Source organism: Pan paniscus, chromosome 9 (genome assembly GCF_029289425.2).
Source record: "Pan paniscus chromosome 9, NHGRI_mPanPan1-v2.0_pri, whole genome shotgun sequence".
Lineage (NCBI taxonomy): Eukaryota > Metazoa > Chordata > Mammalia > Primates > Hominidae > Pan > Pan paniscus.
Window position 1 is genome coordinate 108,865,112 of NC_073258.2, and position 27,756 is coordinate 108,892,867.

Genomic DNA, 27,756 nt, shown 5'->3' on the forward strand with positions numbered 1-27,756 from the left:
AAGACAGGGTGCTATATTAAAAAATTACCCCGGCCGCGTGCAGTGGCTCACGCCTGTAATCCCAGTACTTTGGGAGGCCGAGTGGGGGCGGGTTGCGTGAGCTCAGGAGTTTGAGACCAGCCTCTGGGCAACATGGTGAAAACCCATCTCTACTAAAATACAAAAGATTAGCCAGTCTTGGCAGCGTGCGCCTGTAATCCCAGCTACTCGTGAGGCTGAGGCGAACTCAGGAGGCAGAGGTTGCAGTGAGTCAAGATCGCGCCTGGGTGACAAGTGCGAGACTGTCTCAAAAAAAAAAAAATTACCCCCAAACAGGCCTGTTTAGGTGGCTTATGCCTACAATATCTGTGCTTTGGGAGGCCAAGGCCAGAAGATCTCTTAGGGCCAGGAGTTTGAGACCAGCCTGGGCAACATAGCAAGACCCCTTCTCTATATAAAATAAAAATTAAAAAAATTAGCATGGTGGAGCATGCCTGTAGTCCTAGCTACTTAGCTACTTGGGAAGCAGAGACAGGAGGATCCCCTAGCTACTCGGGAGGCAGAGACAGGAGGATCCCCTGAGACCAGGAGTTTGAGGCTGCAGTGAGATATGATTGCACCACTGTACTCCAGACTGGGTGACAAGAGTGAGATCCTATCTTAAAAAAAAAAAAAAAACTCCAAAACATAATGGCCTAAAATAACAACCATTTGTTTTCTCTCGTTTCTGTGGACCATGAATTCAGACAGCATGGTGGGTATGGCTTGTCTCTGCTCCATGATGTCTGGGGTCTCAGCTGGAGTGGTTGAAGGTTGGGAACTGGAATCACCTGAGGCCTTTTTACCCATATTTGTGTCTGGACTGAGCCTGGAATTTGATTGCTTCAAAATAATTTCACGGCTGGGTGTGATGGCTCACGCCTGTAATCCCAGCACTTTGAGAGGCTGAGTCTGGCCGACTGCTTGAGCCCAGGAGTCAGCAACCAGCCTAGGCAACATAGGGAGACCTAGTCTCTATGAAAAAAAAAAAAAATACAACAATTTTCTGGGGGTGGTCGCCTGCGCCTGTAATCCCAGCACTTTGGGAGGCCGAGGAGGGAGGCTCACTTGAGTCCAGGAGTTCAAGACCAGTCTGGCCAACATGGTGAAACCCCGTCTCCACAAAAAATACAAAAATTATCTGGTTGTGGAGGCTTGCGCCTGTAGTCTCAGCTACTGGGGTGGCTGGGGAGGGAGGATCGCTTGAGCCCTGATGGTCGAGATTACAGTGAGCTGTGGTCACGTCACTGCACTCCAGCCTGGGTGACAGAGTGAGACCCTGTCAAAAAAAAAAAAAAATCCTAAAATATTTTCATGAGTTTGTGCTGGGTAGGCCTAAGGGAAACATGCTCAGTAAATCGAAAAAGCTCGGATTACACATAAACCACCGGCCCCGGCAAGTTAGACTTGGTGGACACGGGAACCAGCGGCGTGTCAGGTGCTCGTTGACCCCAGCGCCAGCGTCTCCATCCACGTCCTTCACTCGTCAACCTTTCCTCGCCCAGGCTGCGGTGTCCCAGCGCCAGGCTCCGCCCCGCCCTTGGCTGCCGGCCAATCGCCGCCGACTGAGAGGCGACTATTGGAGGAGGCGGGATGGGCGGTGCCCGCGCCGGGCCGCTAGGGGTGCGGGGTTGGGGAGGAGGCCTCTAGTCTACGCCTGTGGAGCCGATAGTCAGCCCTCTGCGACCATGGCTGTGCTGGCGGCACTTCTGCGCAGCGGCGCCCGCAGCCGCAGCCCCCTGCTCCGGAGGCTGGTGCAGGTGAGCGGGGTTCGTCCCCACAGCACTCAGACCCGGGATGCGAGGAGTCCCCGACTCGGAAGCTTCCAGCCCGCGGCCGTTGTGGCTCCCGCGGCTCGGGCGCGCGGCTTAGGCCCCAGGACAGTCACGCGACGGGGTCTGGTCCAAAAACCGCCTAAGTGCTCCGATAACACCCAGGGACTCGCGTATTTTTACAGCGCGTTTCTACTTCCAAGGTCTCGGCGTAATCATCTTAATGAGCGTTACTGGTGTGTCAAACAAGGGCACGTGTCTGGGCGGGCAGGACCGCTAGGATTGGCGCTGGCCCGGCCTGAGCGGTGGGATCGGGGAGAGTCTCTTTGCAGGCCTGTGCAGCTGCTCCCGAGATTTTCTTTAAAACATATTTGTGTGCGTTATTGTCAGGAGAGGTTCCTTTTCTTTTTTAATACAATAGATAATCATTGGGCATACAAGGGGAGAGGGCACCATGTGATCATAGCAGATGTTTTTTGGAGCAGCCTGAAATTTATCAGGGAAAACAAATGACTACTCAGATAATACAATAAATTATACTTGACATATGAGCAAAGCTCACATACTGAGGGCGTTCCAAGGGCTGTCGCTCTTCTGACCGTTGTGTTTAGGGAACACAGCAGGGGCAGAGTCTCAAAGAATTTATTCTCCACATGCGTAAGCAAGGGAGTACGCACCACAGATTGTCAGGCAAAGCCTCAGGAATAGGTAGAGACCTTCAGGGTGTGGTTGGTGAAGCTTGAGTTTTCTAGGTCGATGGGGGCAATAAGCTTGGAGATCCAGTTATGTTGTGAGAGTATGGACTTGACCCTAGTTAAGTAGGGATTGGTGATATGTTTGTTTTTGTTGCAATGGTAGGTCACTCTAGTTCTTACGTCTGGGCGTAGAATAACATTACTTGCACAAGGGTGCTGGCGGTAGGAGCTCTGCAAGAGATTGTGAAAGAACCAGTCTAGGACTTGACAATTAGGGAGTGAGGGTGCGAAGCCAAGGGAAAAGAAAGAGTCTAAAATTGATCCTGGGTGACTGAGATAATAGAAAAGTCAAAAGGCGTAGGTTTTCAGGGAAGATGAGTTTTTAGCCTATTTGTTAGTCTCATGGGATGAGTGGAGAAATCACAAGAAAGTAATTAGGTTATCTTGGGTTTCAGTCAGTATTGACTAGGTGACATAGGTGAACTAGGTACTCTAGAGATGTAAAAAAAAAAAGTTCAGAACCTTCTTAATTTATGGTTTAATTAAGATCTTACAATCAGGCTGGTTGAGGTGGCTTATGCCAGTAATCCCAGCACTTTGGGAGGCCGGGGTGGGTAGATCATTTGAGGTCAAGAGTTCAAGACCAGCCTGGCCAACGTGGTGAAGCCCCACCTCTATTAAAAATACAAAAAAAAAAAAAAAAAAATTAGCTGGGTGTGGTGGCAGGCGCCTGTAATCCCAGCTACTTGGGAGGCTGAGGCAGGAGAATCGCTTGAACCCGGGAGGAGGGGAAGGTTGCAGTGAGCTGAGATCATGCCACTGCACTCCAGCCTGGGCAACAGAGTGAGACTCCGTCTTAAAAAAAAAGATCTTACAATGAAACACAAATACTCCTCATGAAAAAAATAAGCCTGTACATGCTGTAATGTATGATATGTGACATTCATATTACTGAACTCTAGGAAGCAGTTGTATTGGACACTTGAATTAAATGGTCATTTACTGAACCATAAACAGGATTTCCAGTTTTCTGTGCTATTTTGTAGAATGGAATTTGACCTCTCATTACATTGGCTCTTTTCCCTTTGCTTACCAGGTCTCTTTTATGGTCAAGAAATCTTTATGGACTTTATTGGAGCGCATTGCCTTTCTAGCTCTAATCACTTTTCTCTCTCTGGTCAAAGGAGTGGTCTTTACTCATTACCTCCCATGTATTCTGCATCCATTTCTCCTTAACTCTCTGCAGTTAAATTTCTTTGCCACTGAAGCTGAAAAATACAGTGATTTCCTTTTTCTTTGTTTTTTAATTATTTTTTTAAATCTATTTTAATTTTGGTTTTTGTAGACACGGGGTCTGGTTCTGTTGGCCAGGCTGGTCTTGAACTCCTGTCCTCCCAAAGTGCTGGGATTACAGGTGTGAGCCATTGTGCTCAGCCCAAGTTTTTTCTTCTTGACCTTTATCCTATATTTGACACTATTGACCACTCCCTCCTTGAAACTGTTTTGTGTTTTGATCCAGTTTTATTCAGCTTCTTTTAATACTCAGACTTAAAAAAAAATTCCTGTATTGTGCCAGTCTTGGGCCTATTTGCTCCCAGATTCATTTATCTTCCCTCCCCTATTCTGTCTGCATTACTGTAGGCTGACCAATATCAGCTGGCTTCTGGCTGGGTGTAGCCACTGGAAGGCACCGGTGGAAGATTGGAAGATAGGAGGAAGGGAGAAGCCAGAATAATTTGTCTGTCTGTCTGTATCTGGCAGTGTCTGTCTCTCTTGTGGTTCCCGCTTCTGCTGGGATCCTGACCCCTTGGCTTTGGTAACCTTGCTTCTTCCCTTTGACCTAACAGCCTGTATGCTACTTCCTTCCTGTTGCTAATTTCTTTCTTTTTTATTTTTTGAGATCAAGTTTCGCTCTTGTTGCCCAGGCTGGAGTGCAGTGGCACGATCTTGGCTCACTGCAACCTTGGCCTCCCGGGTTCAAGCAGTTCTCCTGCCTCAGCCTCCTGAGTAGCTGGGATTACAGGCATGTGCCACCACACCCGCTACTTTTTGTATTTTTAGTAGAGACGGGCTTTCACCATGTTGGTCAGGATGGGCTCGAACTCCTGACCAGCTCACCAGGTGATCCACCTCTGATGATCTGCCCACCACAGCCTCCTAAAGTGATTACAGGTGTGAGCCACCACACCCGGCCCCCTTCCCTTTTTCTAATCTTACCCTAGTACACTCAGTTCTCTACCCCGCAGCCAGAGTGGTCTTTTTATAACATAAAAGCTTTCAGTGGCTTGTCATTGCCCATAGGCCAGAATCTAGACCCTTATGATCTGCTGGGCCCTACTTAGTTCTGTGGCCTCAGCTGCTGCCGTGCTCACTCTGCTTTTGCCACAGGACCCTTCTTTCTATACTTAGTATGTGTGCCAATTTTGTTCCTAATTCGTGGCCTTAGTCCTACGTGTTCCTGATGCCTCAAATGTTCTTTTCCTGGATCTTTCCAAGGATGACTCTTTAACATTCATTTCTCAGCTCCATTAACATTGCTAGAAGGCCTTTTTTGACTCTCCCATGTAAAGTAGGCCGTCAGTTACTCTCTAGTTCATGATCAATTTTGCTGGTTTCATAACATTTACTGTAGCTGAAATTTTGTTTCTCTGAGTTATTGGTAACTTTCAGACTGTCTTCAAATATTTGTTTTGTGTCTGCTGCCATCACTGGGATAGGAAATAAATAAAATCAGTCTCTTCTTGGAATTCACAGTCTAGTGAGGAGAAAAGCCACCTGAGGGTTACAAAATTATATATTCTGGAACAATTAGAATGTGCACGGGCGTTGTGGAAGCTGAGATAGGAGTGCTGACCTCTGCCTGGCATGGCTGAGCCCTCCCTGAAAGATAATTGTGTTATGTAGGTAAAACTTAATGGGTTGTGTTCATTCAGCATGTATTATTATACACTATATGGTTCAGTGTCCTGACCATACTATAATTTTGTCATTCGTTTCTGATATTTAAGGAGCGCTAGGCACTGTGCTAAGTCATAGGGATGTAACAGTGAGCAAGAGACACCATCCCGCCATCAGGAAGCCTGTATTATGTTGGAGGGGTGGATAATAAAACAAAGATGTGAACCACATACTTACAGTGTAAGAGGTGCTTTGAAGGAAATAAAGATATTCATATAAAAGAGAGGAAAAAGTAGAGGGTAACTTTAAATAGAGTAGTTAGGGTGGACCACTCTGGGAATGTGTCATTAGAAAAGACATGAAGAATAGGCTGGGTGTGGTGGCTCACGCCTGTAATCCCAGCACTTTGGGAGGCTGAGGCGGGCAGATCACCAGGTCAGGAGATCGAGACTATCCTGGCTAACAAGGTGAAACCCTGTCTCTATAAAAATGCAGAAAATTAGCCAGGCGTGGTGGCGGGCGCTTGTAGTCCCAGCTACCTGGGAGGCTGAGGCAGGAGAATGGCGTGAACCCGGGAGGCGGAGCTTGCAGTGAGCCGAGATCGCGCCACTGCACTCCAGCCTGGGTGACAAAGCGAGACTCCGTCTAAAAAAAAAAGAAAAGAAAAGACATGAAGAATAAAAATGAGCCAGCCATGGAGAGCTGGGAAGACTTTTTGTTTTGTTTTGTTTTTGATTTTTTTGGAGACAGGATCACACTCTGTTGCACAGGCTAGAGGGCAGCGGCGCGATCTCGGCTCACTGAAACTTCTGCCTCCTGGATTCAAGCGATTCTCCCACCTCAACCTCCCAAGTAGCTGGGACTACAGGTGCCCACCCCCACACCTGGCTAATTTTTGTATTTTTAGTAGACACGGGGTTTCACCATGTTGGCCAGGCTGGTCTCAAACTTCTAATCTCAAGTGATCCACCTGCCTCGGCCTCCCAAAGGGCTGGGATTATAGGCGTGAGCCACTAGGCCCGGCCTGAGGAGACTATTACTGGCAGAGGCACACTGCAGAGACCTTGAGGTATCGGGATAGGGTTTAGAACAAAGAGATGCCAGTGGCTGGCACAGAGCAAGAGTGATGTAAATTTGGAGAGAAAACCTAGAGCCAGATCATGCAGGGCCTTGGAGGATGAGGTAAGGAATTTGTATATAATTCCAAGAGCAATGAAAAGCCGTTAAATTATTTTAAGCAGTAGAGTGATATGATCTGATTTACATTTTTCAAAGCTGGAGAGACTGTAGAGAGGTGTCAGGGGAGGCAGGGAACTAGGTAGAAGGCCATTAATAGGAACAAGAGATGGTGGCTTGGACTAGGTGGCAGCAGTAGACATGAGGCAGAGTGGACGAATTTAGTTATGTTTTGGACGCTGTTCACAGTATCTGGATTTTAGGGATTGCAATAAAGGGAAGGATGAAGGGTGATTTTGGCTTGAGCACCTGAGAATACCAGCAACAAACAGGTTTTCTTTTCTTTTTTTTTTTTTTTTTGAGATGGAGTCTTGCTCTGTCACCCAGGCTGGAGTGCAATGGCGCAATCTCAGCTCACTGCAACCTCCACCTCCCGGGTTTAAGCAGTTCTCTTGTCTTAGCCTCTGGAGTAGCTGGGATTACAGGCGCATGCCACCATGCCCTGTTATTTTTTTATTTTATTTTATTTTTATTTTTTTGTATTTTTGGTAGAGACGGGGTTTTGGCATGTTGGCCAGGCTGGTCTGGAACTTCTGACCTCGTGATCCGCCCCCCTCGGCCTCCCAAACTGCTGGGATTACAGGGGTGAGGCACTGCACCTGGCCACAAACAGGTTTTCTAGGGTTGGAAATTGAGAGCTATGATTTGGACATTCACCTGCAGCTGTCAGGTTGGTGCTTGGGTGTGAGTCTGGTGGTCAATTGAAAGGTCAGGGTTGGAGATAGAAATTTGGAAAATCATCAGCACATAGAAGCCTTTTTTTTTTTTTTTTTTTTTTTGAGACAGAGTCTCATTCTGTCACCCAGGCTGGAGTGCAGTGGCGTGATCTTGGCTTACTGCAAGCTCCACTTCCCGGGTTCACACCATTCTCCCACCTCAGCCTCCCAAATAGCTAGGACTACAGGTGCCCGCCACCACGCCTGGCTAATTTTGTTTTTGTATTTTTAGTAGATATGGGGTTTCACCGTGTTAGCCAGGATGGTCTCTATCTCCCGACCTCGTGATCCGCCTGCCTTGGCCTCCCAAAGTGCTGGGATTACATGTGTGAGCCACTGTGCCCGGCCTCATAAATGCTTTTTAAAGCCATGGGACTGGATATAACTAAGGATATAGTGAAGTTAAATTAAAAGAGCCCTGGAACATAGCCCTGGGACATTCAGCACTTGGAGGTTGGAAGGGGAAGATGAGATAGTAAAGGAGACTGAGGTAAATATGACTAATGAGGTAGGAAGGAGTCCACGTTTGTAATGGAAGCCAAGACAAGGAAGGGTTTCTGCAGTGGATTATACATATTACCTCATTTTATTCTCATAACAGCCTGTGGAGGGTATTTAAGAAAACCAAGGTAAGTGTGTCTAAGTAACTTGCTCAAAAATACTCAGCTTGCAGGGCACAGTGGCTCACGCCTGTAATCCCAGCACTTTGGAAGGCCAACGCAGGAGGATCGCTTGAGCCCAGGAGTTTGAGACCAGCTTGGTAAGATAGTGAGACTCTGTCTCTACAAAACAAACAAACAAAGAATACTGAGCTGGTAAGCCCAGGCTCTTAACTGCTCAGCATATTTCTCAAAGAAAGGTGAGCCCAGTCTTGCTGATGTGTTAAAAGGTTAAGTGAGACAATTATAGCGAGTTGGATTTTGCTACACAGACATTGCTGATGTTGCTCAGAACCAACAGTGGTAAACTGGCAGAAATAAAATCCTGACCTGAGTGGGTTGAACTGTAAAGAGGAGGTGAGGACAAGCAAATAGACATTGTAGGTAACCTGGAGAACCTTTCTTGCCAAAGAGAACTAAAGTAAGGTGAGGCCATGTGCAGTGGCTCATGCCTGTAATCCCAGCACTTTGGGAGGCCGAGGCAGGTGGATCACCTGAGGTCAGGAGTTCAAGATCAGCCTGGCCAACGTGGTGAAACCCTGTCTCTACTAAAAATACAAAAATTAGCCGGGCGTGGTGGCGCATGCCTGTAGTCCCAGGTACTGGGGAGGCTGAGGCAGGAGAATTGCTGGAACCTGGGAGGCAGAGGTTGCAGTGAGCTCAGATCGCACCACTGCACTCCAGCCTTTTTTCAAAAAGAAATGAGGTGAAAGCTCGGGAATGTGGGTCAAGAGACATTTATTTGTTTTTACTTTGTTTTTTAGGTGGGGGGAATCAGAGCCTGTTTGTATGCTTATGGAATTATCCAGAAGTAAAAGGGGTGAATGATGTAGAGGAGAAGGAAGGGATAACTGTGCCATCTTTGAAAAGGCAACTGGAAATGGGATCCAGAGTAAAGTGGAGAGAACCAGGGAAGATTCCATTAAACTGGACCAGAAGCTTGAAAGAAGAGAAGTGGCTTAGTAAACAAGGAACAAACTAGCTAAGTAGAAAGGGGACTTTTAAAATTTAATTTTTATTTCAATAGGCTTTTGGGAACAGGTGGTGTTGGATTATATGAATAAGTTCTTTAGTGGTGATATCTGATATTTTGGTGCACCCATCACCCGAGCAGTATACACTGTAAACCAATGTGTAGTCTTTTATTCCTCACCCCCACCCCCCGCCTTTCCCCTGAGTCCCCAAAGTCCACTGTATCATTCTTATGCCTTTGTGTCCTCATAGCGCAGCTCCCACTTATGAGTGAGAACATATGCTGTTTGGTGTTTCCATTCCTGAGTTACTTCACTTAGAATAATAGTCTCCAATTCCATCCAGGTTGCAGTGAGTGCCATTATTTCATTCCTTGTTATGGCTGAGTAGTATTCCATGGTATATATACCACATTTGCTTTATCCACTTGTTGATTGATGGGCATTTGGGCTGGTTCCATATTTTTGCAATTGCAAATTGTGCTGCTATGAACATGCGTGTGCAAGTGTCTTTTTCGTGTAATGACTTTTTTTTTTTTTGAGATGGAGTCTTGCTCTGTCGTCCAGGCTGGAATGCAATGGCGTGATCTTGGCTCACTGCAACCTCTGCCTCCTGGGTTCAAGCGATTCTCCTGCTTCAGCTTCCCGAGTAGCTGGGATTACAGACATGTGCCACCAAGTCCAGCTAATTTTTGTATTTTTAGTAGAGTTGGGGTTTCACCATGTTGGCCAGGCTGGTCTTGAACTCCCGACCTCATTATCCGCCCACCTCAGCCTCCTAAAGTGCTGGGATTAAAGGCATAAGCCACTGTGCATGGCCTTCGTATAATGACTTCTTTTCCTCTGGGTAGATACCCAGTAGTGGAATTGCTGGATCAAATGGTAGTTCTAGTTTTAGTTCTTTAAGGAGTCTTCAGAAAGGGGACTTTTTGAAGAGATACAATGGGCAAGCACTAGGACATCCAAGGATAGGACATAAAGTGCAGCTGGCTGGGTACAGGGATGTGTGCCTGTAGTCGCAGATACTTGGGAGGCTGAGGCAGGAGGATTGCTTGAGTCCAGGAGTTCTGGTTTATTTTTTATTTTTATATATGAAAATTTTTAAACAAAATAAAGTGCAACTGACCCTGCCAGAACCCAAGCTAGAAAATCACTAACCAAAGCCATCTTTTGCCTCTTGTGGTGTGCCATGGTCTATTTCTCCTGTCTCTGAGTATATATGTTGCATTGTTTTGCTTCTCAGCGTATTCATGGCTTTTCTCTTTGTTCTAACCGCTGCTTTTCTGTGGCATTGGCTGGTCAGCTCCAGCCCCTTTTGACTTTTCAGTCCCAGTCCCCACTGTCATCCAACTGACCCAGTCTCTCCGGGTCCTAGCTTGGGTGAGTCCATTCCATTCTTGATCCCATCAGCTCTGGCCAGAGGCAGGGGAGTGACCTTGTAAGTACTTAGAGTTGCCCTTTGAGAAAGACATGTGTTTGGAGAGGCAGTGACCGGCATGTTTACTACAAGTAGGAACTTTTTTTTTTTGTAAGTTTTTAAATTATTATTTTTTAAATTTATTATCATTTTTTGAGACTCGCTCTGTCGCCCAGGCTGGAGTACAGTGGCGTGATCTTGGCTCACTGCAAGCTCTACCTCCCAGGTTCAAGTGATTCTCCTGCCTCAGACTCCCGAGTAGCTGGGCTTACATGCATGGACCACCACACCCAGCTAACTTTTATATTTCTAGTAGAGACGGGGTTTGACCATGTTGGTCAGGCTGGTCTTGAACTCCTGTCCTCATCATCCACCCGCCTCGGCCTCCAAAGTGCTGGGATTACAGGCATGAGCCACTTCGCCCAGCTACTGATAGTCTAATTTCAGATCAGTAGGTCTCTGAATTGTGTCCTGCGTTGTCAGAATTAATTAATTAATCTATTTATTATGGAGTTTCACTCTTGTCTCCCAGGCTGGAGTGCAGTGGTGTGATCTTGGCTCACTGCAACCTCCGCCTCCTGGGTTCAAGCAATTCTTCTGCCTCAGCCTCCTGAGTGGCTGGGATTACAGGCGCCCGCTACCACGCCTGGCTAATTTTTGTATTTTTAGTAGAGACGGGGTTTTTTCGCCAAGTTGGCCAGGCTGATCTCTAACTCCTGACCTCAAGTGATGTGCCCACCGCAGCCTTCCAAAGTGTTGGGATTATAGGCGTGAGCCACTTGCCCGGCCTACTGTTGACATTTGTTCCTAAGAAGTGTGGAAAGAACTGAGAAGTAGTAGGGGCAAGATGTTTACTCTTTCCTAAGAAATAATTTATCTGCTATTATAGGTCATATTTATATGAGATGTGTTTGCCTCATATAAATCAAAGACAATTGTTGGAAGTGGATAGGGAGAAACAGCAAGTTTTACTTGAAAACAATCTTAAAAAATGAAAATATCTTGTTAGATTCTAAGACTAAATAATTTAGAACCTAGCTTTAACTCAAAACTACATTTTAGAAAGCTATATTTAAGAAAGACTTGGAATTTTTTTTTTTTTTTTTTTTGAGACAGTCTTGCTTTGTTGCCAAGGCTGGAGTGTAGTCCCAGAATCTTGGCTCACTGCAACCTCCGCCTCCTGGGTTCAAGCTATTCTCCTGCCTCAGCCTCTGAAGTAGCTGGGATTACAGGCATGTGCCACAATGCTGGGCTAACTTTTGTATTTTTAGTAGAAACTGGGTCTCACCATGTTGTCCAGGCTGGTCTTGAACTCCTGACCTCAGGTGATCCGTCCGCCTTGGCCTCCCAAAATGCTAGGATTACAGGCATGAGCCACCACGCCTGGCCAAGACTTAGAAATTTTAAGATAGTAAACTTAGGAGTTAAAACATACATTTCCAATGAATAGTTAATCAGAAAAGTTTATTATAAAGCAGTCATTTTTTTCTAATTGTTAAAAGTGATATATTCTGACCACAAAAAACTTGGAAATAAAAGCATAAGGATGCAGGAAGAAACCACTATAACCTTATCACTGAGAAACATAAAATGATATAGTTTAATATTTTTTACATTATAACATTATAAATATTTATATTACAGGAAATAAGATATGTGGAACGGAGTTATGTATCAAAACCCACTTTGAAGGTAAGTAATTTCAATTGTGCTTTAAAATTTCCAGAATTTAAAGGAAATGTCAATAAAAATGCATATACTTATGATTTGGGTACATGTGAAAGTCAAAGCAGGATTATGTAACAGGAATAGCTAACTATTCAAATATTCAGTTAAAGTAGATGACTATAATAGAAAAACTTGTCAGTTAGTCTCTGCCAATGTTTGTTGCTTCCTTATAGTCTGCTACAAAACAACATTCCCTCTAGAACTGGGCAGTGTTCTTCTTTTACTCACAGGGACTCCCATTGTACTGTGTGTGGTACAAGCAGAGACTGTATAGAAGATCCTAGAAGAGAGGGAGTGGACCAGTTGGGAATTAGACAAGGAGGGCCATTACAGCATCTCCTAGGACCTTCTGAGGAGTCTCTCTTTGTTTTGTAAGGGTCACTAAAGTGACTTAGTTAAGATCTTCTATCAAAATCTAAGCAACTATTCTGTTATTTATCTCTAAACTTAATAGGAGATTGTGGAAGACAAGTGTAAGGAGAGAACTGTCACAGTGCTGTTTTATAGTATTCAAGAGAGCTTTTATCTTCTTTTGCTTAATGTTCATATTATTGTCTTACTGTTTAAGAAATTACGGCTCTGGGCCGGGTGCGGTGGCTCACGCCTGTAATCCCAGCACTTTGGGAGGCCGAGGCAGGTGGATCACGAGGTCAGGAGATCGAGACCATCCTGGCTAACACGCTGAAACCCCATCTCCACTAAAAATACAAAAAATTAGGTGGGCATGGTGGCGGGCACCTGTAGTCCCATCTACTCGGGAGGCTGAGGCAGGAGAATGGCTTGAATCCAGGAGGCGGAGCTTGCAGTGAGTTGAGATCACGTGCCTGCACTCTAGCCTGGGCAACAGAGCAAAACTCCATCTCAAAAAAAAAAAAAAAAAAGAAAAAAGAAATTATGGCTCTGGCTGGGCACAGTGGTTCATGCCTATGATCCCAGCACTTTGGGAGGCCAAAGTGCGTGGATCACTTGAGGTTAGGAGTTCAAGACCAGCCTGGCCAACATGGCAAAACCCCATCTCTATTAAAAATACAAAAATTAGCCGGGTGTGGTTGCAGATGCCTGTAATCCCAACTACTCAGGAGGCTGAGGCAGGAGAATCACTTGAACCCGGGAGGCAGAGGTTGCAGTCAGCCAAGATCACACCACTGCACTCCAGCCTGGGTGACACAGTGAGACTCCATCTCAAATTACATATAAAAAAAGAAATTCTGGCTCTGGCTCTGTCCTAGTTAAGTGGTATTGCCCCACCTAGGATACAGGTCTTGATTCCTAGCCAGAGTTCCTTTCAGTAAGGGACCCTCTTAGAGTTGTTTATTATGCAGTTAACAAGAGTAAAGTGGCTGAGTGTGGTGGCTCGTACCCTTAATCCTAGCACTTTGGTAGGCTGAGGCAGAAGGATTGCTTGAGCTGAGGAGTTTGAGCTGCAATGAGCTATGATTGTGCCACTGCATTCCAGCCTGGGCAGCTGAGCAAGACCCTGTCTCAAAAACAAAAATACAAAAACAAACAAAAAAACAAGGTACAGTGACCATTTCTTGAATTTTGACTGAGGAATAGAAAGGAAACTTAAGCTTCTGTCCTCAAACCTCCTGTAGAGAACTGGGAAGGATCTACATCTGTTTTAGAGTTGGTTTCTATAAGGTCTTAAATCATAAAGCACTAGCATTGAACTGATTATCTTGACAGCTGTTCAACTATTGAGATTAATTTTTGATGACTCATTCATAGAAGTGTTTTTTTTTTGATAATATATTTATGTTTATTTAATGAAATACGATTTGGGTAAAATACCTATAATTTTTACCATCTTGTGTCTTGCCAGGAAGTGGTCATAGTAAGTGCTACAAGAACACCCATTGGATCTTTTTTAGGCAGCCTTTCCTTGCTGCCAGCCACTAAGCTTGGTTCCATTGCAATTCAGGGAGCCATTGAAAAGGCAGGTCAGTAGTTACTTGGCTTTTTGTGTTAAGGGAGCAAAAAGATTCCATGGAAAAGATATTTATTTTGCATTAACTATGTATGTAACACTTAGAAATAACTTAATGCCTACATTTCTGCTTTCCCTTGTAAAGAAGTCTTTGTACTATACAGTTTAGATTGAAACTCAAAACTGACAAAAAAAAAGAAACCATTCCTATTGTGTAATGTCACCTACCTTATTAGGTAATCACTGATTATTAAATTGAATTAAATGCCTTTTTGACTTTTTTTTTTTAATAAAGGGATTCCAAAAGAAGAAGTGAAAGAAGCATACATGGGTAATGTTCTACAAGGAGGTGAAGGACAAGCTCCTACAAGGCAGGCAGTATTGGGTGCAGGTACCTGGAAGACTTTTTTGCTTTTATACTTAAAATGTGTAAAAGGGGCCGGGTGTGGTGGCTCATGCCTGTAATCCCAGCACTTTGGGAGGCCGAGGCAGGCGGATCACGAGGTCAAGAGATGGAGACCATCCTGGCCAACATGGTGAAACCCCGTCTCTACTAAAAATACAAAAATTAGCCAGGTGTGGTGGTGCACTAATCCCAGCTACTTGGGAGGCTGAGGCAGGAGAATCGCTTGAACCCAGGAGGTGGAGGTTGCAGTGAGCCAAGATTGCACCATTGCACTCCAACCTGGGCGACAGAGTGAGATTCTGTCTGAAAGAAAAAAAAAAAAAAGGCTGGGCGTGGTAGCTCACGCCTGTAATCCCAGCACTTTGGGAGGCCGACGCAGGTGGATCACGAGGCCAGGAGATTGAGACCATCCTGGCTAACACAGTGAAACCCTGTCTCTACTAAAAATACAAAAAATTAGTTGGGCGTGGTGGCGAGCACCTGTAGTCCCAGCTACTCCGGAGGCTGAGGCAGGAGAATGGCGTGAACCCAGGAGGTGGAGCTTGCAGTGAGCTGAGATCGCGCCACTGCACTCCAGCTTGGGGGACAGAGTGAGACTCCGTCTCAAAAAAAAAAAAAAAAAAAAAAAGTATAAAATGGCAAAATGAAGGTTATTTAAGCTTAAATGAAATATTAAATGCATGATATAATTTGTAGTTATATTGGCAGAAGAAATGTTGCAGTTTATAGTAACATGCTCTATTAAGTTCTGCAGTTGTGTTTGAGTATCTGTTTTTCAAAAGTGACTTATATTGGTTTTAGGCTTACCTATTTCTACTCCATGCACCACCATAAACAAAGTTTGTGCTTCAGGAATGAAAGCCATCATGATGGCCTCTCAAAGTCTTATGTGTGGACATCAGGTAAGAAACACCGTCCTTTCCATTTATTAATCAGAATAATACCTAGGGCTAAAAGACAAAAATCTAGGCATATTCATATTTTAGAAATGAGATTCTTTCTCATAAGTTAGTGTGTTTTCTCACATGCTCAAGAGTGTCTGGATTGCTAAGTCCATTTGAAGTACGGTCAAAATGATAGCGTAGGCTGGGTATCATGTCTGTAAGCACTTTGGAAGGTCGAGGCAGGAGGATCCCAGGAGTTTGAGACCAGCGTAGGCAACATAGCAAGCGAGACTCTGCTCTTTGGAAAAAAAAAAAAACCCTAAGTGTCTTGTGTTACAAAGTTGTTTTTAGGGCCAGGCACAGTGGCTCACTCCTATAATCCCAGCACTTTGGGAGGCTGAGGCTGGGGGCAGATCACATGGTGAAACCCCGTCTCTACTAAAAATACAAAAATTAGCTGGGCGTGGTGGCAGGTGCCTGTAATTCCAGCTACTCAGGAAGCTGAGGCACAAGAGTCACTTGCATCTGGGAGGCAGAGGTTGCAGTGAGCTGAGATTGTACCACTGCACTCCAACCTGGGAGACAGAGCAAGACTCTCAAAAAAATAAAAAAATTGTTTTTAGTCAAGGCATTTGGGTCTTTCTCTGAGGCTGGGTGACTAAAAATTCATAAATACTGTATTTGCCAGAATAAGACAGGTTTTCATTATAAAGGAGAACACGGTGCTTAACCCTGGGAATCAAATCATTGCTTGAGCCCAGGCTTGATGACTAATTTGTAGTTTCTACAATGCCTGGACTCAGTTAAGTTCTACAGGCTTTCTAATTAGCCTTGCTGATCTATATCTTGTCTTTACTTGAGATCAAGCAAGAGACAGGCTCCTTAGCAAAAATATGCTGTCATGTCAGGAGGTGAGACCTGGACACACAGAAGAACCAAGATTCTCTCAGATCTGAGCCCTTCATTTTTCAGATGAAGATTTTTTTCAGTGTGTCTGAGACAGCCACAGAGTTACAGGGCTGAGCATCTGCCATGTGACAGTCATTGGAAATAGAGTGGTGAACAAAACATTTAAAAAAATCTGTACAGGTGCAGGTCTCTGTTGGAAAATGCCTAAAAGAAATGCTGAGTCAGGATTTGAACATTTTGGTATTTGCAAATGCTTTCCATAAAAGTTGTACCAGTTATACTTTCCAAAAATTGTGTGACTTGTCTGGATCTGCACCACCACTGGGTGGTACCAAACCCTTGTCAAACTCGTGGGTGAAAAACGGTCACTAGATTTAGTTTCAGAACTGTTTGTCATGGAAAGTTTTGTCTTAATTGATGTGTTGTGGTTCTCTAGCAAATGCCATTTGTACTATATTGAAATACTTTCATTTAATATTATTTTATTCATTTGTGGATATATACAGTGACTTACAGGCATTCTTGGAAGTGCTTTGTTTTGAATATTTATGACCTTGGAAAACAGTCAGTTTTACTTTATAATGAAGAATTGATACCTTATTTTCTGTCACTTATTATTGCCATCACCCCCAGTAAAAAGTACAAGTGAATAAAACTTAGATGAGAACTGGTTAAGAATTTCTCTGTTTCGGAATAGGCAAAATATTTATGTTTCTTTGGTATAGAGCTTGCTTGTCTGTATGCCTGATTAAAGACTGTAAGAAGATATTATTGGCTTTATGTTTACATTAATGTTTTATGTTAAACTGTTTTTAACTAGCCCTTATAATGCAAGTGATTTTTTTTGTTGATTTGTAAAGTAATAACAAGTTGATTAATATTTATTAAACTTCTATATGCCAGTTGCCAAGGATGTAAAAATATGACAGGGTGTCTGGCCTCAAAGGAGCATAGTCTAGTGGGAAGACTTGACATATAAACATATAATAATATTAAAAGCATTGCATAGTAATTGGGGAACACAAAGTAGGAGAAACTGTTTCAAGAAAGGATAGAAATAAATGGTCAAGGCAGACATGAAGTAGTGTTCTGATTAGTTTTAAGAGAAATGTAGGTGTTTTACATGTTGGTGGATGGGGAAAGTGCAGAGGTATGTGTGTGAAATGTGCATGGTGTCTCTGGAGAGCTTTAACTAGTTCCATGTGACCTGAGGTATAGGTTAGGCTGAGACTGAAAAAGGGGAGAGAAGGGATACTGTAAAGGCTTTATATATTATGCTGAGTTATCTAAGGTGTGAAACGATCAGACTTACATTCTAGCCAAAATGAGTCAGATGAGTGTTGATGATGCTTTGGTGGAAAGGCTGCATGTCAGAAGATCAAGTGGAAAATTATTTCAGCTGTCCAGGAAGAGATGATGAGGATCTCAGTCAAGGAAGTATGATTATTTTCATGAACTGAGATTACTTCTAATCTTCTAGAGCACATTAAATTTTTAGCAGCATGAATGAAATGAAGGGTTAGAAGGTAAGAATTTCAGGCCAGTCATGGTGGCTCACACCTGTAATCCGAGCACTTTGGGAGGCTGAGGTGGGCGGATCGCTTGAGTCTGGGAGTTTGAGACCGGCCTGGGTGATATAGCGAAACCCCATCTCTACTAAAAATCTTATGTAAAAATTAGCTGGGTGTGACGGTGCATGCCTGTAGTACCAGCTACTTGGGAGGCTGAGGTGGGAGGATCACTTGAGCCCAAAAGGCAGAGATTGCAGTGAGCTGAGATCATGCCACTGCACTCCAGCCCGGGCAACAGCGAGACCCTGTCTAAAAGAAAATTTAAGAATTTCAGAAGATGGTTTTACATGAAAGATTTCTGGTATTTTTTTTTTTAAGACAGAGTCTTGCTTTGTCACCCAGGCTGGAGTGCAGTGGCGCGATCTTGGCTCACTGCAAGCTCTGCCTCCCAGGTTCACGCCATTCTCTTGCCTCAGCCTCCCGAGTAGCTGGGACTACAGGCGTGTGCCACCAAACCCGGCTAATTTTTTGTATTTTTAGTAGAGATGGGGTTTCACTGTTAGCCAGGATGGTCTCGATTTCCTGACCTCGTGATCAGCCCGCTTTGGCCTCCCAGAGTGCTGGGATTACAGGGGTGAGCCACCGTGCCCAGCCAGACTTCTGGTATTCTTATTAATGTCTGGTTGTGAACTTCTTTTGAGACAGAGTCTTGCTCTGTCGCCCAGGCTGGAGTGCAGTGGCACGATCTCAGCTCACTGCAATCTTCGCCTCTACTTTTTTTTTTTTCTTTTGAGGAGTCTTGCTCTGTCCCCCAGGCTGAAGTGCAGTGGCACAATCTCAGCTCACAGCAACCTCCGCCTCCCAGGTTCAAGCAATCCTCCTGCCTTGGCCTCCCGAGTAGCTGGGATTACAAGTGTCCACCACCACACCCAGCTAATTTTTGTATTTTTAGTAGAGACGGGGTTTCACCATGTTGGCCAGGCGGATCCAGAACTCCTGACCTCAAGTGATCCACCTGCCTCAGCCTCCTAAAGTGCTGGGATTACAGGTGTGAGCCACTGCACCCAGCCAACTTACTTCTCATTATATTATTTAACACCATTTCTTTTCATCAGGGTGAAGTGGTAACGAGGGTACTTCCTATATTCACTGTGTAACAAATGTTTAATAAATGCATGTAGAATACTTGTCTGGTGGTAGCTGTATAAAGGGTGTCATGGGTTTGCAAAATATTTGAATTAACATTGGGTTTTCCTGGTGTTTCTGCGCAGGATGTGATGGTGGCAGGTGGGATGGAGAGCATGTCCAATGTTCCATATGTAATGAACAGAGGATCAACACCATATGGTGGGGTAAAGCTTGAAGATTTGATTGTAAAAGACGGGCTAACTGATGTCTACAATAAAATTCATATGGTAAATGTGATTTTTAGTGGATAAATGCTATCTAATGTCCAATACTGTTTGATTTTTCTTACTCTATGTACTTTACAAACTGAACTGAAAGATGGGCTCTATAAATGTTGATTTTAGCCATGTACTTTTGGAGAATATTTTTGTATGCCTATTGCATCGGCATGGCTCAGTCATTAAAGAAATTTTCCCACATTTAAATAGGGTAATTTCTGACGCTTAGCTGGCAACTGCTTGGCTAATTCAAGTATGTGAAGATAAGACATGAGTGGCCGGGTGCGGTGGCTCTGGCCTGTAATCCCAGCACTTTGGGAGGCCGAGGCAGGTGGATCACCTGGGGTCAGGAGTTTGAGACCAGCTTGGCCAATGTGGTGAGACCCTGTCTCTATTAAAAATACAAAAAAATTAGCCAGGCGTGGTGGTGGTGTCTGTAATCCCAGCTACTCAGGAGGCTGAGGCAGGAGAATTGCTTGAACCCGGGAGGTGGAGGTTGCATTGAGCCAAGATTGCACCACTGCACTCCAGCCTGGGTGACAAGAGTCAAACTCCATCTCAAAAAAAGACATGAGTGAAAAGTGACCTGGTATAGAAAGAAACATATATGTGTGTGTATATATATATGTATGTTATTATTATTTTTTTGAAATGGTGTCTCGCTCTGTTGCCCAGGCTGGAGTGCAGTGGCACAGTCTTAGCTCACTGCAGCCTCCGCCTCCTGGGCTCAAGCAATTCTCCTGCCTCAGGCTCCCGAGTAGCTGGGACTACAGGCACGTGCCCCCATGCCCGGCTAATTTTTAGTAGAGACGGGGTTTCACCATGTTGGCCAGGATGGTCTTGATCTCCTGACCTCATGATCTGCCTGCCTTGGCCCCCCAAAGTGCTGGGATTACAGGCATGAGCCACCACCTCCGGCCTAAGAAATGTATTTTAAGAAACGTTAACTACTAAACACTATAAGTTAGGCAAAGTTAATAGATATTTTCTAAATTATGCAAAGTTAACTTTAAAATATTTCAACTTTTTATCAGGGCAGCTGTGCTGAGAATACAGCAAAGAAGCTGAATATTGCACGAAATGAACAGGACGCTTATGCTATTAATTCTTATACCAGAAGTAAAGCAGCATGGGAAGCTGGGAAATTTGGAAATGAAGTTATTCCTGTCACAGTTACAGTAAAAGGTAGAGATAATGTTCCAAAAAGGATGAATAGACTTTTCATGTTGCTGAATGTTTTATGCTTAAGTTTTAAATTAGGACATTATCTTGGTTCATTTCAATTGCTTATGGTTAATAAAAAGTGAAGAGTTGCCAGTTCAGAGAGAACATAAATCTACCCAACTTAATGTCAGATTTCAATGCATTTATAAGATCCCTGAGTATTACTTTAAATTTGAGAAATTTATTAGAACTTTTTCCTGTAAGTGACAGTCAATACGGTATTTTAAATTGAAAAGGGATTTACTAGAAGGTTACCGGGAGTGCCTCCAAGAACTGAAGGATGAACAGTAGCAACCATTCAGCTCTGGGAACTTCGGGGATTGGAACTGGGTGTTCACTACTACTAAGACATGCTCTCTTGGCTTCTCACACCTGCAGGCTTTTGTGCTTTATTCTCTCAGCCTTTCTAAAGTTGCTGCCTCTACCTCTAGGGTCACATATATAGGGTTCTCAAAAAGGAGAGACTTTCTCACCAGTTCCAGCAGAATAAATCCACAATGAAGACTCATTAACTTGCTTTAGGTTACAATTCTATTCCAGGAGTGATTACTGTGCTCTAGATGACAGAATACTAGAGCTTATCTAGTGTAGGTCAGATAGCTGCATCTGGGGTCAGGAGAGTGGGGTCTGTGATCATAGAAGGGAGTTGAGGAAGAAAAGGGGATGTGGAGGTGTAGAAGATTTAAATTTTGTGGCTGGGTGCAGTGGCTCACACCTGTAATCCCAACACTTTGGGAGGCCGAGGTGGGAGGATTGCTTGAGCCCAGGAGTTTGAGACCAGCCTGGGCAACGAAGTGAGACTTGGCCTCCACACAAAAAAATTAAAAATTAGCTGGGTATAGCAGCACACGCCTGTAGTCCCAGCTACTAGGGAATCCAAGGCAGGAGGATCAATTGAGCCCAGGAGTCCGAGGCTGCAGTGAGCTAGGTTTGTAGCATTGCACTCTATTGGGAGACTGTGCAAGACCATTTCAAACAAACAAAATTAGCTGGCTGTGGTGGCTCACACCTGTAGTCCCAGCTACTTGGGAGGCTGAGGTGGGAGGATCACATGGGCCTGGAGAGGATGAGGTAAACTGTGATCATGCCAGCCTAAGCAAGAGAGGGAAACCCTGCCTCAAAAAAAAAAAAAAAAAAAAAAAATTGTGAAGCTACTTTGTAAGTTTCTCTTTTTAAGATGGTAACATAATAGAGGTTATAGTTAACAGATTCTAGATGAGTGTTTACTTGGGATGGTTTAAGTGAAGCAGGGATACAAAGGGAGGCACAGACTACTAGGCATCTTGTACAACAGTTGCTTGCGGAATGACTACTTGTTTTGAGCGATTTTACTTAAAATATTTTTATTTTAGGTCAACCAGATGTAGTGGTGAAAGAAGATGAAGAATATAAACGTGTTGATTTTAGCAAAGTTCCAAAGCTGAAGACAGTTTTCCAGAAAGAAAATGGTTAGTGTTAAGAAATGAAGCATAAGAAAAAATTGAGCCAGTATACCATATCTAATTCTTAGAATTGCCTAAGGATTTTAAAAAAGTAATTCTAGAAAACATCTAGATGTTATTTAACATTTTCAGTATATCAGGCTCATGTAAAATTGTTTTGGTAGTTTATACCTTCAATATATAAATCCCAGGGAAGATATGTATAACATGACTATAGAATTCAGTTTTTCATATGTAGCAGTCTATGATAGGGTCTTCACTGGCATTGAAAAAAACAGATTTATTGATATAATTTATATACCATAATAACATTCTCCTATTTAAAGTGGTTTGGTAGTTTTTAACATTCATTTATATTTAACTCCAGGTGATTCTAGATAAGAATAAATATCTGATTTGAAAAGTATGTAGTGAGTACCTGCTATATATTGAATAAGGAAAGTTAGACCCTGGAGACAAAAATATTAACTGGTCCCTGTCTTTCAAGAGTTGTAGACGAGCATTTATCCAGTGCCATCATGCATGTTTCTGATCTTTGAGAAAACTGTTTTATGTACACAAAAAGGCATTCTTACATTGTCTTGCAGTTAGCTGTGTACATGTTTCCTGAGGGCAGGAATTGTCTCCACCCATATTTGTAATTTCTTTAAACATTTAGCAGCCCAGGCAATAGGTATTTGTTAAATTGAACCAAATACATTTATTGTGAAGGAATGTTTTGACTTCAACCTCATTTTTGCTTTCAGGCACAGTAACAGCTGCCAATGCCAGTACACTGAATGATGGAGCAGCTGCTCTGGTTCTCATGACGGCAGATGCAGCAAAGAGGCTCAATGTTACACCACTGGCAAGAATAGTAGGTAAGGCCAGGCGAGGTGGCTCACACCTGTAATCCCAGCACTTTCGGAGGTTGAGGTGGGAGGATTGCTTGAGCCCCGGAGTTCGAAATCAGCCTGGGCAATATAGTGAGACTTCGTCTCTACAAAAAGTTAAAAAATTAGCTGAGCATGGTGGCATGTGCCTGTACTACCATCTACTCGGGAAGCTGAGGTGGGAGGATGCCTTGAGCCCAGGAGTTTGAGGTTGCAGTGAACTGAGATTGTACCACTGCACTCCAGCCTGGGTGACAGAGCGAGACCCTGTCTTAAAAAAAAATAAGGTTTCTAAACATCTATAAGCTCTTCATGAAATTGAGTTTACTTGTTAGATAAAGCCAACTCCAATATTAAGTATTACTATCTATAGGTTGTACTTGTGGCAGAATTTAATTGATACATATTTCAATTGAGATAGAAGCTCCTTTAATATTTTCATTATACTTTATATAAGATTAAGCTTTAAGGGCTGGGCACAGTGGTTCACGCCTGTAACCCCAGCATTTTGGGAGGATAAGGCAGGATTGCTTGAGGCCTGGAGTTTGAGACCAGCCTGGGCAACACAGTGAGACCCCACCTCTGAAAGAAAAAAATTAGCCAGGTGTGGTAGCATGCCTGTAGTCCCAGTTACGTAGGAGGCTAAGGCTGACGATCATTTGAGCCCAAGATGTCAAAGCTGCAGCACCACTGCACTCCAGCCTAGGCAACAGAGCAAGATCTTGTCTCTTTTTCTTTTTTTTTTTTTTTTAAATTAAGCTTTAAAAAACTTCCTGTCCTGTATGATAAATAGCAGAAAATAAAGTACATGCATTTTCCTACAGAGGCAGCTATGTAGGAAAAAAAGAATATGGGATTAGGAGTCCAGAAATACAAAATTTACATGTGTGGTGTTTTAGTATTTATTAACTCTGTGGCCTTGGGCAAGTTCTCAATGTCCTTAAGCCGATTTTTAGCTGCAGAAATCTGTCTTGCCTTCTTCCTAAGGACTTAACAGATGCTATTTTGTTACTTTATAAAAAGCCTTATAACTTCATTTTTTTTCTTAGCTTAGATCATGGTTTCTTAACCTCAGCACTATTGACTTTTGCACTAAGTAATTCTTTGTTGTAGGGACTGTTCTATGCATTTTAAATGTTTAGCAGAATCCTTAGTCTTTACCCAGTGGCATCTGAACTATTCTGACAACCAAAAACATCTCTAGGTGGTGCCAATGTTCCTAGAGGCAAATACCCCCAAACTCCCTCCCAATGAAAATCAGTGTCTTAGATTACTGGAGTAATTTTATAAAGTGTAGAATCCTAGAAAAGGAAGACATATATTTACATATATTAAAGGGGTTAGGAAATGTGCATTTAATGGGCTAAACTTGGCTTGTGCATATTCTATACAGTAAAAAAAAAAAGATTTTAACACCCCCCCCCCTTTTTTTAAACAGCATTTGCTGACGCTGCTGTAGAACCTATTGATTTTCCAATTGCTCCTGTATATGCTGCATCTATGGTGAGAACAAAGTGAGGGACGATACTCCATTATGCTAGCTTCTGGTTTGCTTATACCAAGGTTGCAGTTTTTAAGATTTTAAATGTTATCTGCCAAAGCAGAGAGATAGCTTGGTTTCACATCTTCCCATGTCTTCTCCTGAAAAGAGTAAGAGCAACAAGGATAACAAACAAACAAACAAAAAAAATAAAGAACAGCTCACAAACTACATCTTCAGTAGAACAGGTAAAACTACACATCTGAATTACTTGTAAGTATCATACAGAACTCACAAACCTGGTGTGGTAACCACAAAGGGGAGGGAATGCTGCTTGATGGTTCCAGATCTAGAATGGAAAGCAACTAGTCACTCCCCAGGAGAGGACTCCATTCTGAAAGGGAACAGCTGGCAGCAGGTCTTCAGAGTAAATAGTAAAACTAGAGACAGAAAACCTACATATTCCAAATTGTCAGTAAGGGCTATCCAAGTCTCAGTGGGAAATTGCTAAGCAGTCACAGGAAAAGAAAGTTTTAGGGGTTCAGGGTTCTTAGAAATCTTAAGTAAATATTTCCTTTTCAGAGGGCCTCACCCTGACAGTAAACTTCTGTAAGCACCCAGATTAAAAAAATTGCAGAATTTTAGTAAAATCAGATTCTCCCCACTGCCCCCAACCCCCGCAATGAAAAAAAACTGCAGAATCAGTAGGAAACAAGAATAGAGAAGATCAGAAACAAGGGGCCAGTGGAGTGATGATCTGCTCAGAGCTAGCAGATCTCAGAAAATGAAAGGAACACGCAGCTTCTGAAAGTGAGTAACATCACGTTGGAAAGCAAGGGTAATAAACGATTCTGGATTCTGAAGGTAGAATAACTTCTGAGAGCTACAGACATAGCTATATATGGGTACCATATTTTGTTTTGTGTTGTTGGAACAGTGGAAGCTGTTTGAGCTGTATAGGCTAGAAAGCTACCCTTAGTCCACTAGTAGAAGAGAGGAAGATGGAGGAAGAGTTCCATGTTAATTTTATTATCGCTCACAACAATCAAATTTCTTCTGTAAAGAAAAAGGGCACTCACTAGTAATGTTTTAGGGCACTCACTAGTAATGTTTTAAAAAGTATTAGCATAGGGATAATCACTGGCACAAATACACCTTCCTGCATAGCTGAGGAACTACCAAAACAAAACAGATCATATAGTGTAAGATTTTAAATAAATGACTTACAATGAAACTGCAACAGATGTAAATATCTGTGGCCCAGATAACCCTACAGTAACATTTATAAAGCAGAAACTGCAGGGGATGCATTAATATCACTAATATTAGAAACTAATATACCTCTTTCATTAACAGTCAAGAACATAGAAATGGCTGGGTGTAGTGGCACTCGCCTGTAATCCCAGTGCTTTGGGAGGCCGAGGCAGGCAGATCGCTTGAGCCTGGGAGGTCAAGGCTGCAGTGGGCCATGACTGTGCCATTCCACTTCAGCCTGGGTGACAGAGCAAGACCCTGTCTCAAAACAAATCAACAACAAAAAAGAATACAGAACCAAGCAACACACAATCAGTAAAACAGAGCTTAAGAATATATAAAGCATTATGTGCCCCTAAATAGAAAATGTACCTTTTCAAATATCTGTGGAAAGAAAATCAAATTTTCTGTCCCCTATGTCAAAACAGACATAATGCAAACAAAATTCTTTGATATAATGGAATAGGATGAGCAACTAAAAATCTCAAAATGGGCCGGGTGCGGTGGCTCACGCCTGTAATCCCAGCACTTCGGGAGGCTGAAGTGAGCAGATCACCTGAGGTCAGGAGTTTGAGACCAGCCTGGCCAAACATGGTGAAACCCTGTCTCTACTAAAAATACAAAAAAATTAGCTGGGCATGGTAGTGGGCATCTGTAATCCCAGCTACTCAGGAGGCTGAGACAGGAGAACTGCTTGAACCTGGGAGGCAGAGGTTATAGTGAGCCAAGATGGCGCCATTACACTCCAGCCTGGGAGACAGAGCAAGACTGTTGGAAAAAAAAAAAAAATCTGAAAATAGAGATCCTTCCATCTGAAACCAAGAACTTCCATATTTAAATAACTTATGTCAAACTGTAGTATTTCAAGGAAATGATGACAGTAAGTTGTGATTGCTAATTATTTGAACATCATCTGTCTTTTAAAAAATTTAAGGTTCTTAAAGATGTGGGATTGAAAAAAGAAGATATTGCAATGTGGGAAGTAAATGAAGCCTTTAGTCTGGTTGTACTAGCAAACATTAAAATGTTGGAGATTGATCCCCAAAAAGTGAATATCAATGGAGGAGCTGTTTCTCTGGGACATCCAATTGGGTAGGTAAAAATAATAACTATATCTAGGTTAAGAGCTGCCTTTGTGTTTCTAGCTAAACTTAAAACTGCTTCATAATTCCTATTGCTCTTAAGTTTTCCTTCCTACCCATCTTTCATAAGGCAAAAACCATTTCTGATAGATGGTATCCAATACTGAACAGAGACCTGTCACATCTGTTATTTGAAACCTAATAATGTTTTATGCTGAAGAAGAAAAAGTGTACATTTAGACTTTTTACCCCCTTTTTCTCCTTCCTATTTATTTCATTAGCTTTAGGGTACTGTGGGTTTTGGTTACATGGATGAATTTATAGTGGTGGGGGCTGATTTCAGTGCACCTGTCAGTCACCCAATATGTAGTTTATCCCACATCCCTCTTCCATTATACTCTACTCTTCTATCCATTATACTGTTCTGTACTTTTAAAAGATCTGTGACCTGGCCAGGCACGGTGGCTCACGCCTGTAATCCTAGCACTTTGGGAGGCTGAGGTGAACAGATCACGAGGTCAAGAGATCGAGGCCATCCTGGCCAACATGGCGAAACCCTGTCTCTACTAAAAATACGAAAATTAGCTGGGTGTGGTGGTGCACGCCTGTAGTCCCAGCTACTTGGGAGGCTGAGGCAGGAGAATCGCTTGAACCCAGGAGGTGGATGTTGCAGTGAGCTGAGATTCCGCCATTGCACTCCAGCCTGGCGACAGAGCGAGACTCCATCTCAAAAAAAGATCTAAGATCTGTGACCCTTCCTGAAACAAGTCCTCCAAGTTTTAGTTTTAGAATAGTAGTAGTTAATTCAGCAAGTAGTAGTGGCTAGTAAGGTTTTCAAGAAGTTAAATTGGAATAGAAACATTTTGGTTAGTCATAAATTCTGTACTTCATTAAAGAAGTAAATGCTTTCTTAATTTTAGGATGTCTGGAGCCAGGATTGTTGGTCATTTGACTCATGCCTTGAAGCAAGGAGAATACGGTCTTGCCAGTATTTGCAATGGAGGAGGAGGTGCTTCTGCCATGCTAATTCAGAAGCTGTAGACAACCTCTGCTATTTAAGGAGACAACCCTATGTGACCAGAAGGCCTGCTGTAATCAGTGTGACTACTGTGGGTCAGCTTATATTCAGATAAGCTGTTTCATTTTTTATTATTTTCTATGTTAACTTTTAAAAATCAAAATGATGAAATCCCAAAACATTTTGAAATTAAAAATAAATTTCTTCTGCTTTTTTCTTGGTAACCTTGAA

At 43.1% G+C, this 27,756-nt stretch overlaps 1 protein-coding gene across 2 annotated transcripts; it reads left to right on the forward strand.

The window, feature by feature from the left end:
• Nucleotides 1-1,269: 1,269 nt before the first annotated feature.
• On the forward strand, nucleotides 1,270-27,756 carry ACAT1 (acetyl-CoA acetyltransferase 1). Of its 2 annotated transcripts, XM_055094797.2 has the most exons (13): nucleotides 1,647-1,778; nucleotides 8,002-8,095; nucleotides 12,027-12,074; nucleotides 13,933-14,050; nucleotides 14,333-14,428; nucleotides 15,245-15,345; nucleotides 19,019-19,162; nucleotides 20,188-20,338; nucleotides 21,730-21,825; nucleotides 22,566-22,679; nucleotides 24,130-24,194; nucleotides 26,360-26,517; nucleotides 27,428-27,756. In XM_055094797.2, exons 5-13 carry the CDS (start codon nucleotides 14,365-14,367, stop codon nucleotides 27,546-27,548), a joined length of 1,014 nt encoding a protein of 337 aa, XP_054950772.2. In that variant the 5' UTR covers nucleotides 1,647-1,778; nucleotides 8,002-8,095; nucleotides 12,027-12,074; nucleotides 13,933-14,050; nucleotides 14,333-14,364; the 3' UTR covers nucleotides 27,549-27,756. The 2 variants fall into 2 exon arrangements, with proteins under 2 accessions (XP_003828394.3, XP_054950772.2); XM_003828346.5 differs by lacking the exon at nucleotides 8,002-8,095 and having other exon boundaries at nucleotides 1,270-1,778.

Excerpts from the sequence above, each read along its gene's own strand:
- ACAT1 (XM_003828346.5), top strand. The coding sequence starts at position 1,365 with ATGCTCAGTAAATCGAAAAAGCTCGGATTACACATAAACCACCGGCCC. Across the intron at positions 14,429-15,244 it reads GCAGGCAGTATTGGGTGCAG|GCTTACCTATTTCTACTCCA; the intron begins GTACCTGGAAGA and ends TATTGGTTTTAG. Across the intron at positions 21,826-22,565 it reads AGTTTTCCAGAAAGAAAATG|GCACAGTAACAGCTGCCAAT; the intron begins GTTAGTGTTAAG and ends TTTTGCTTTCAG.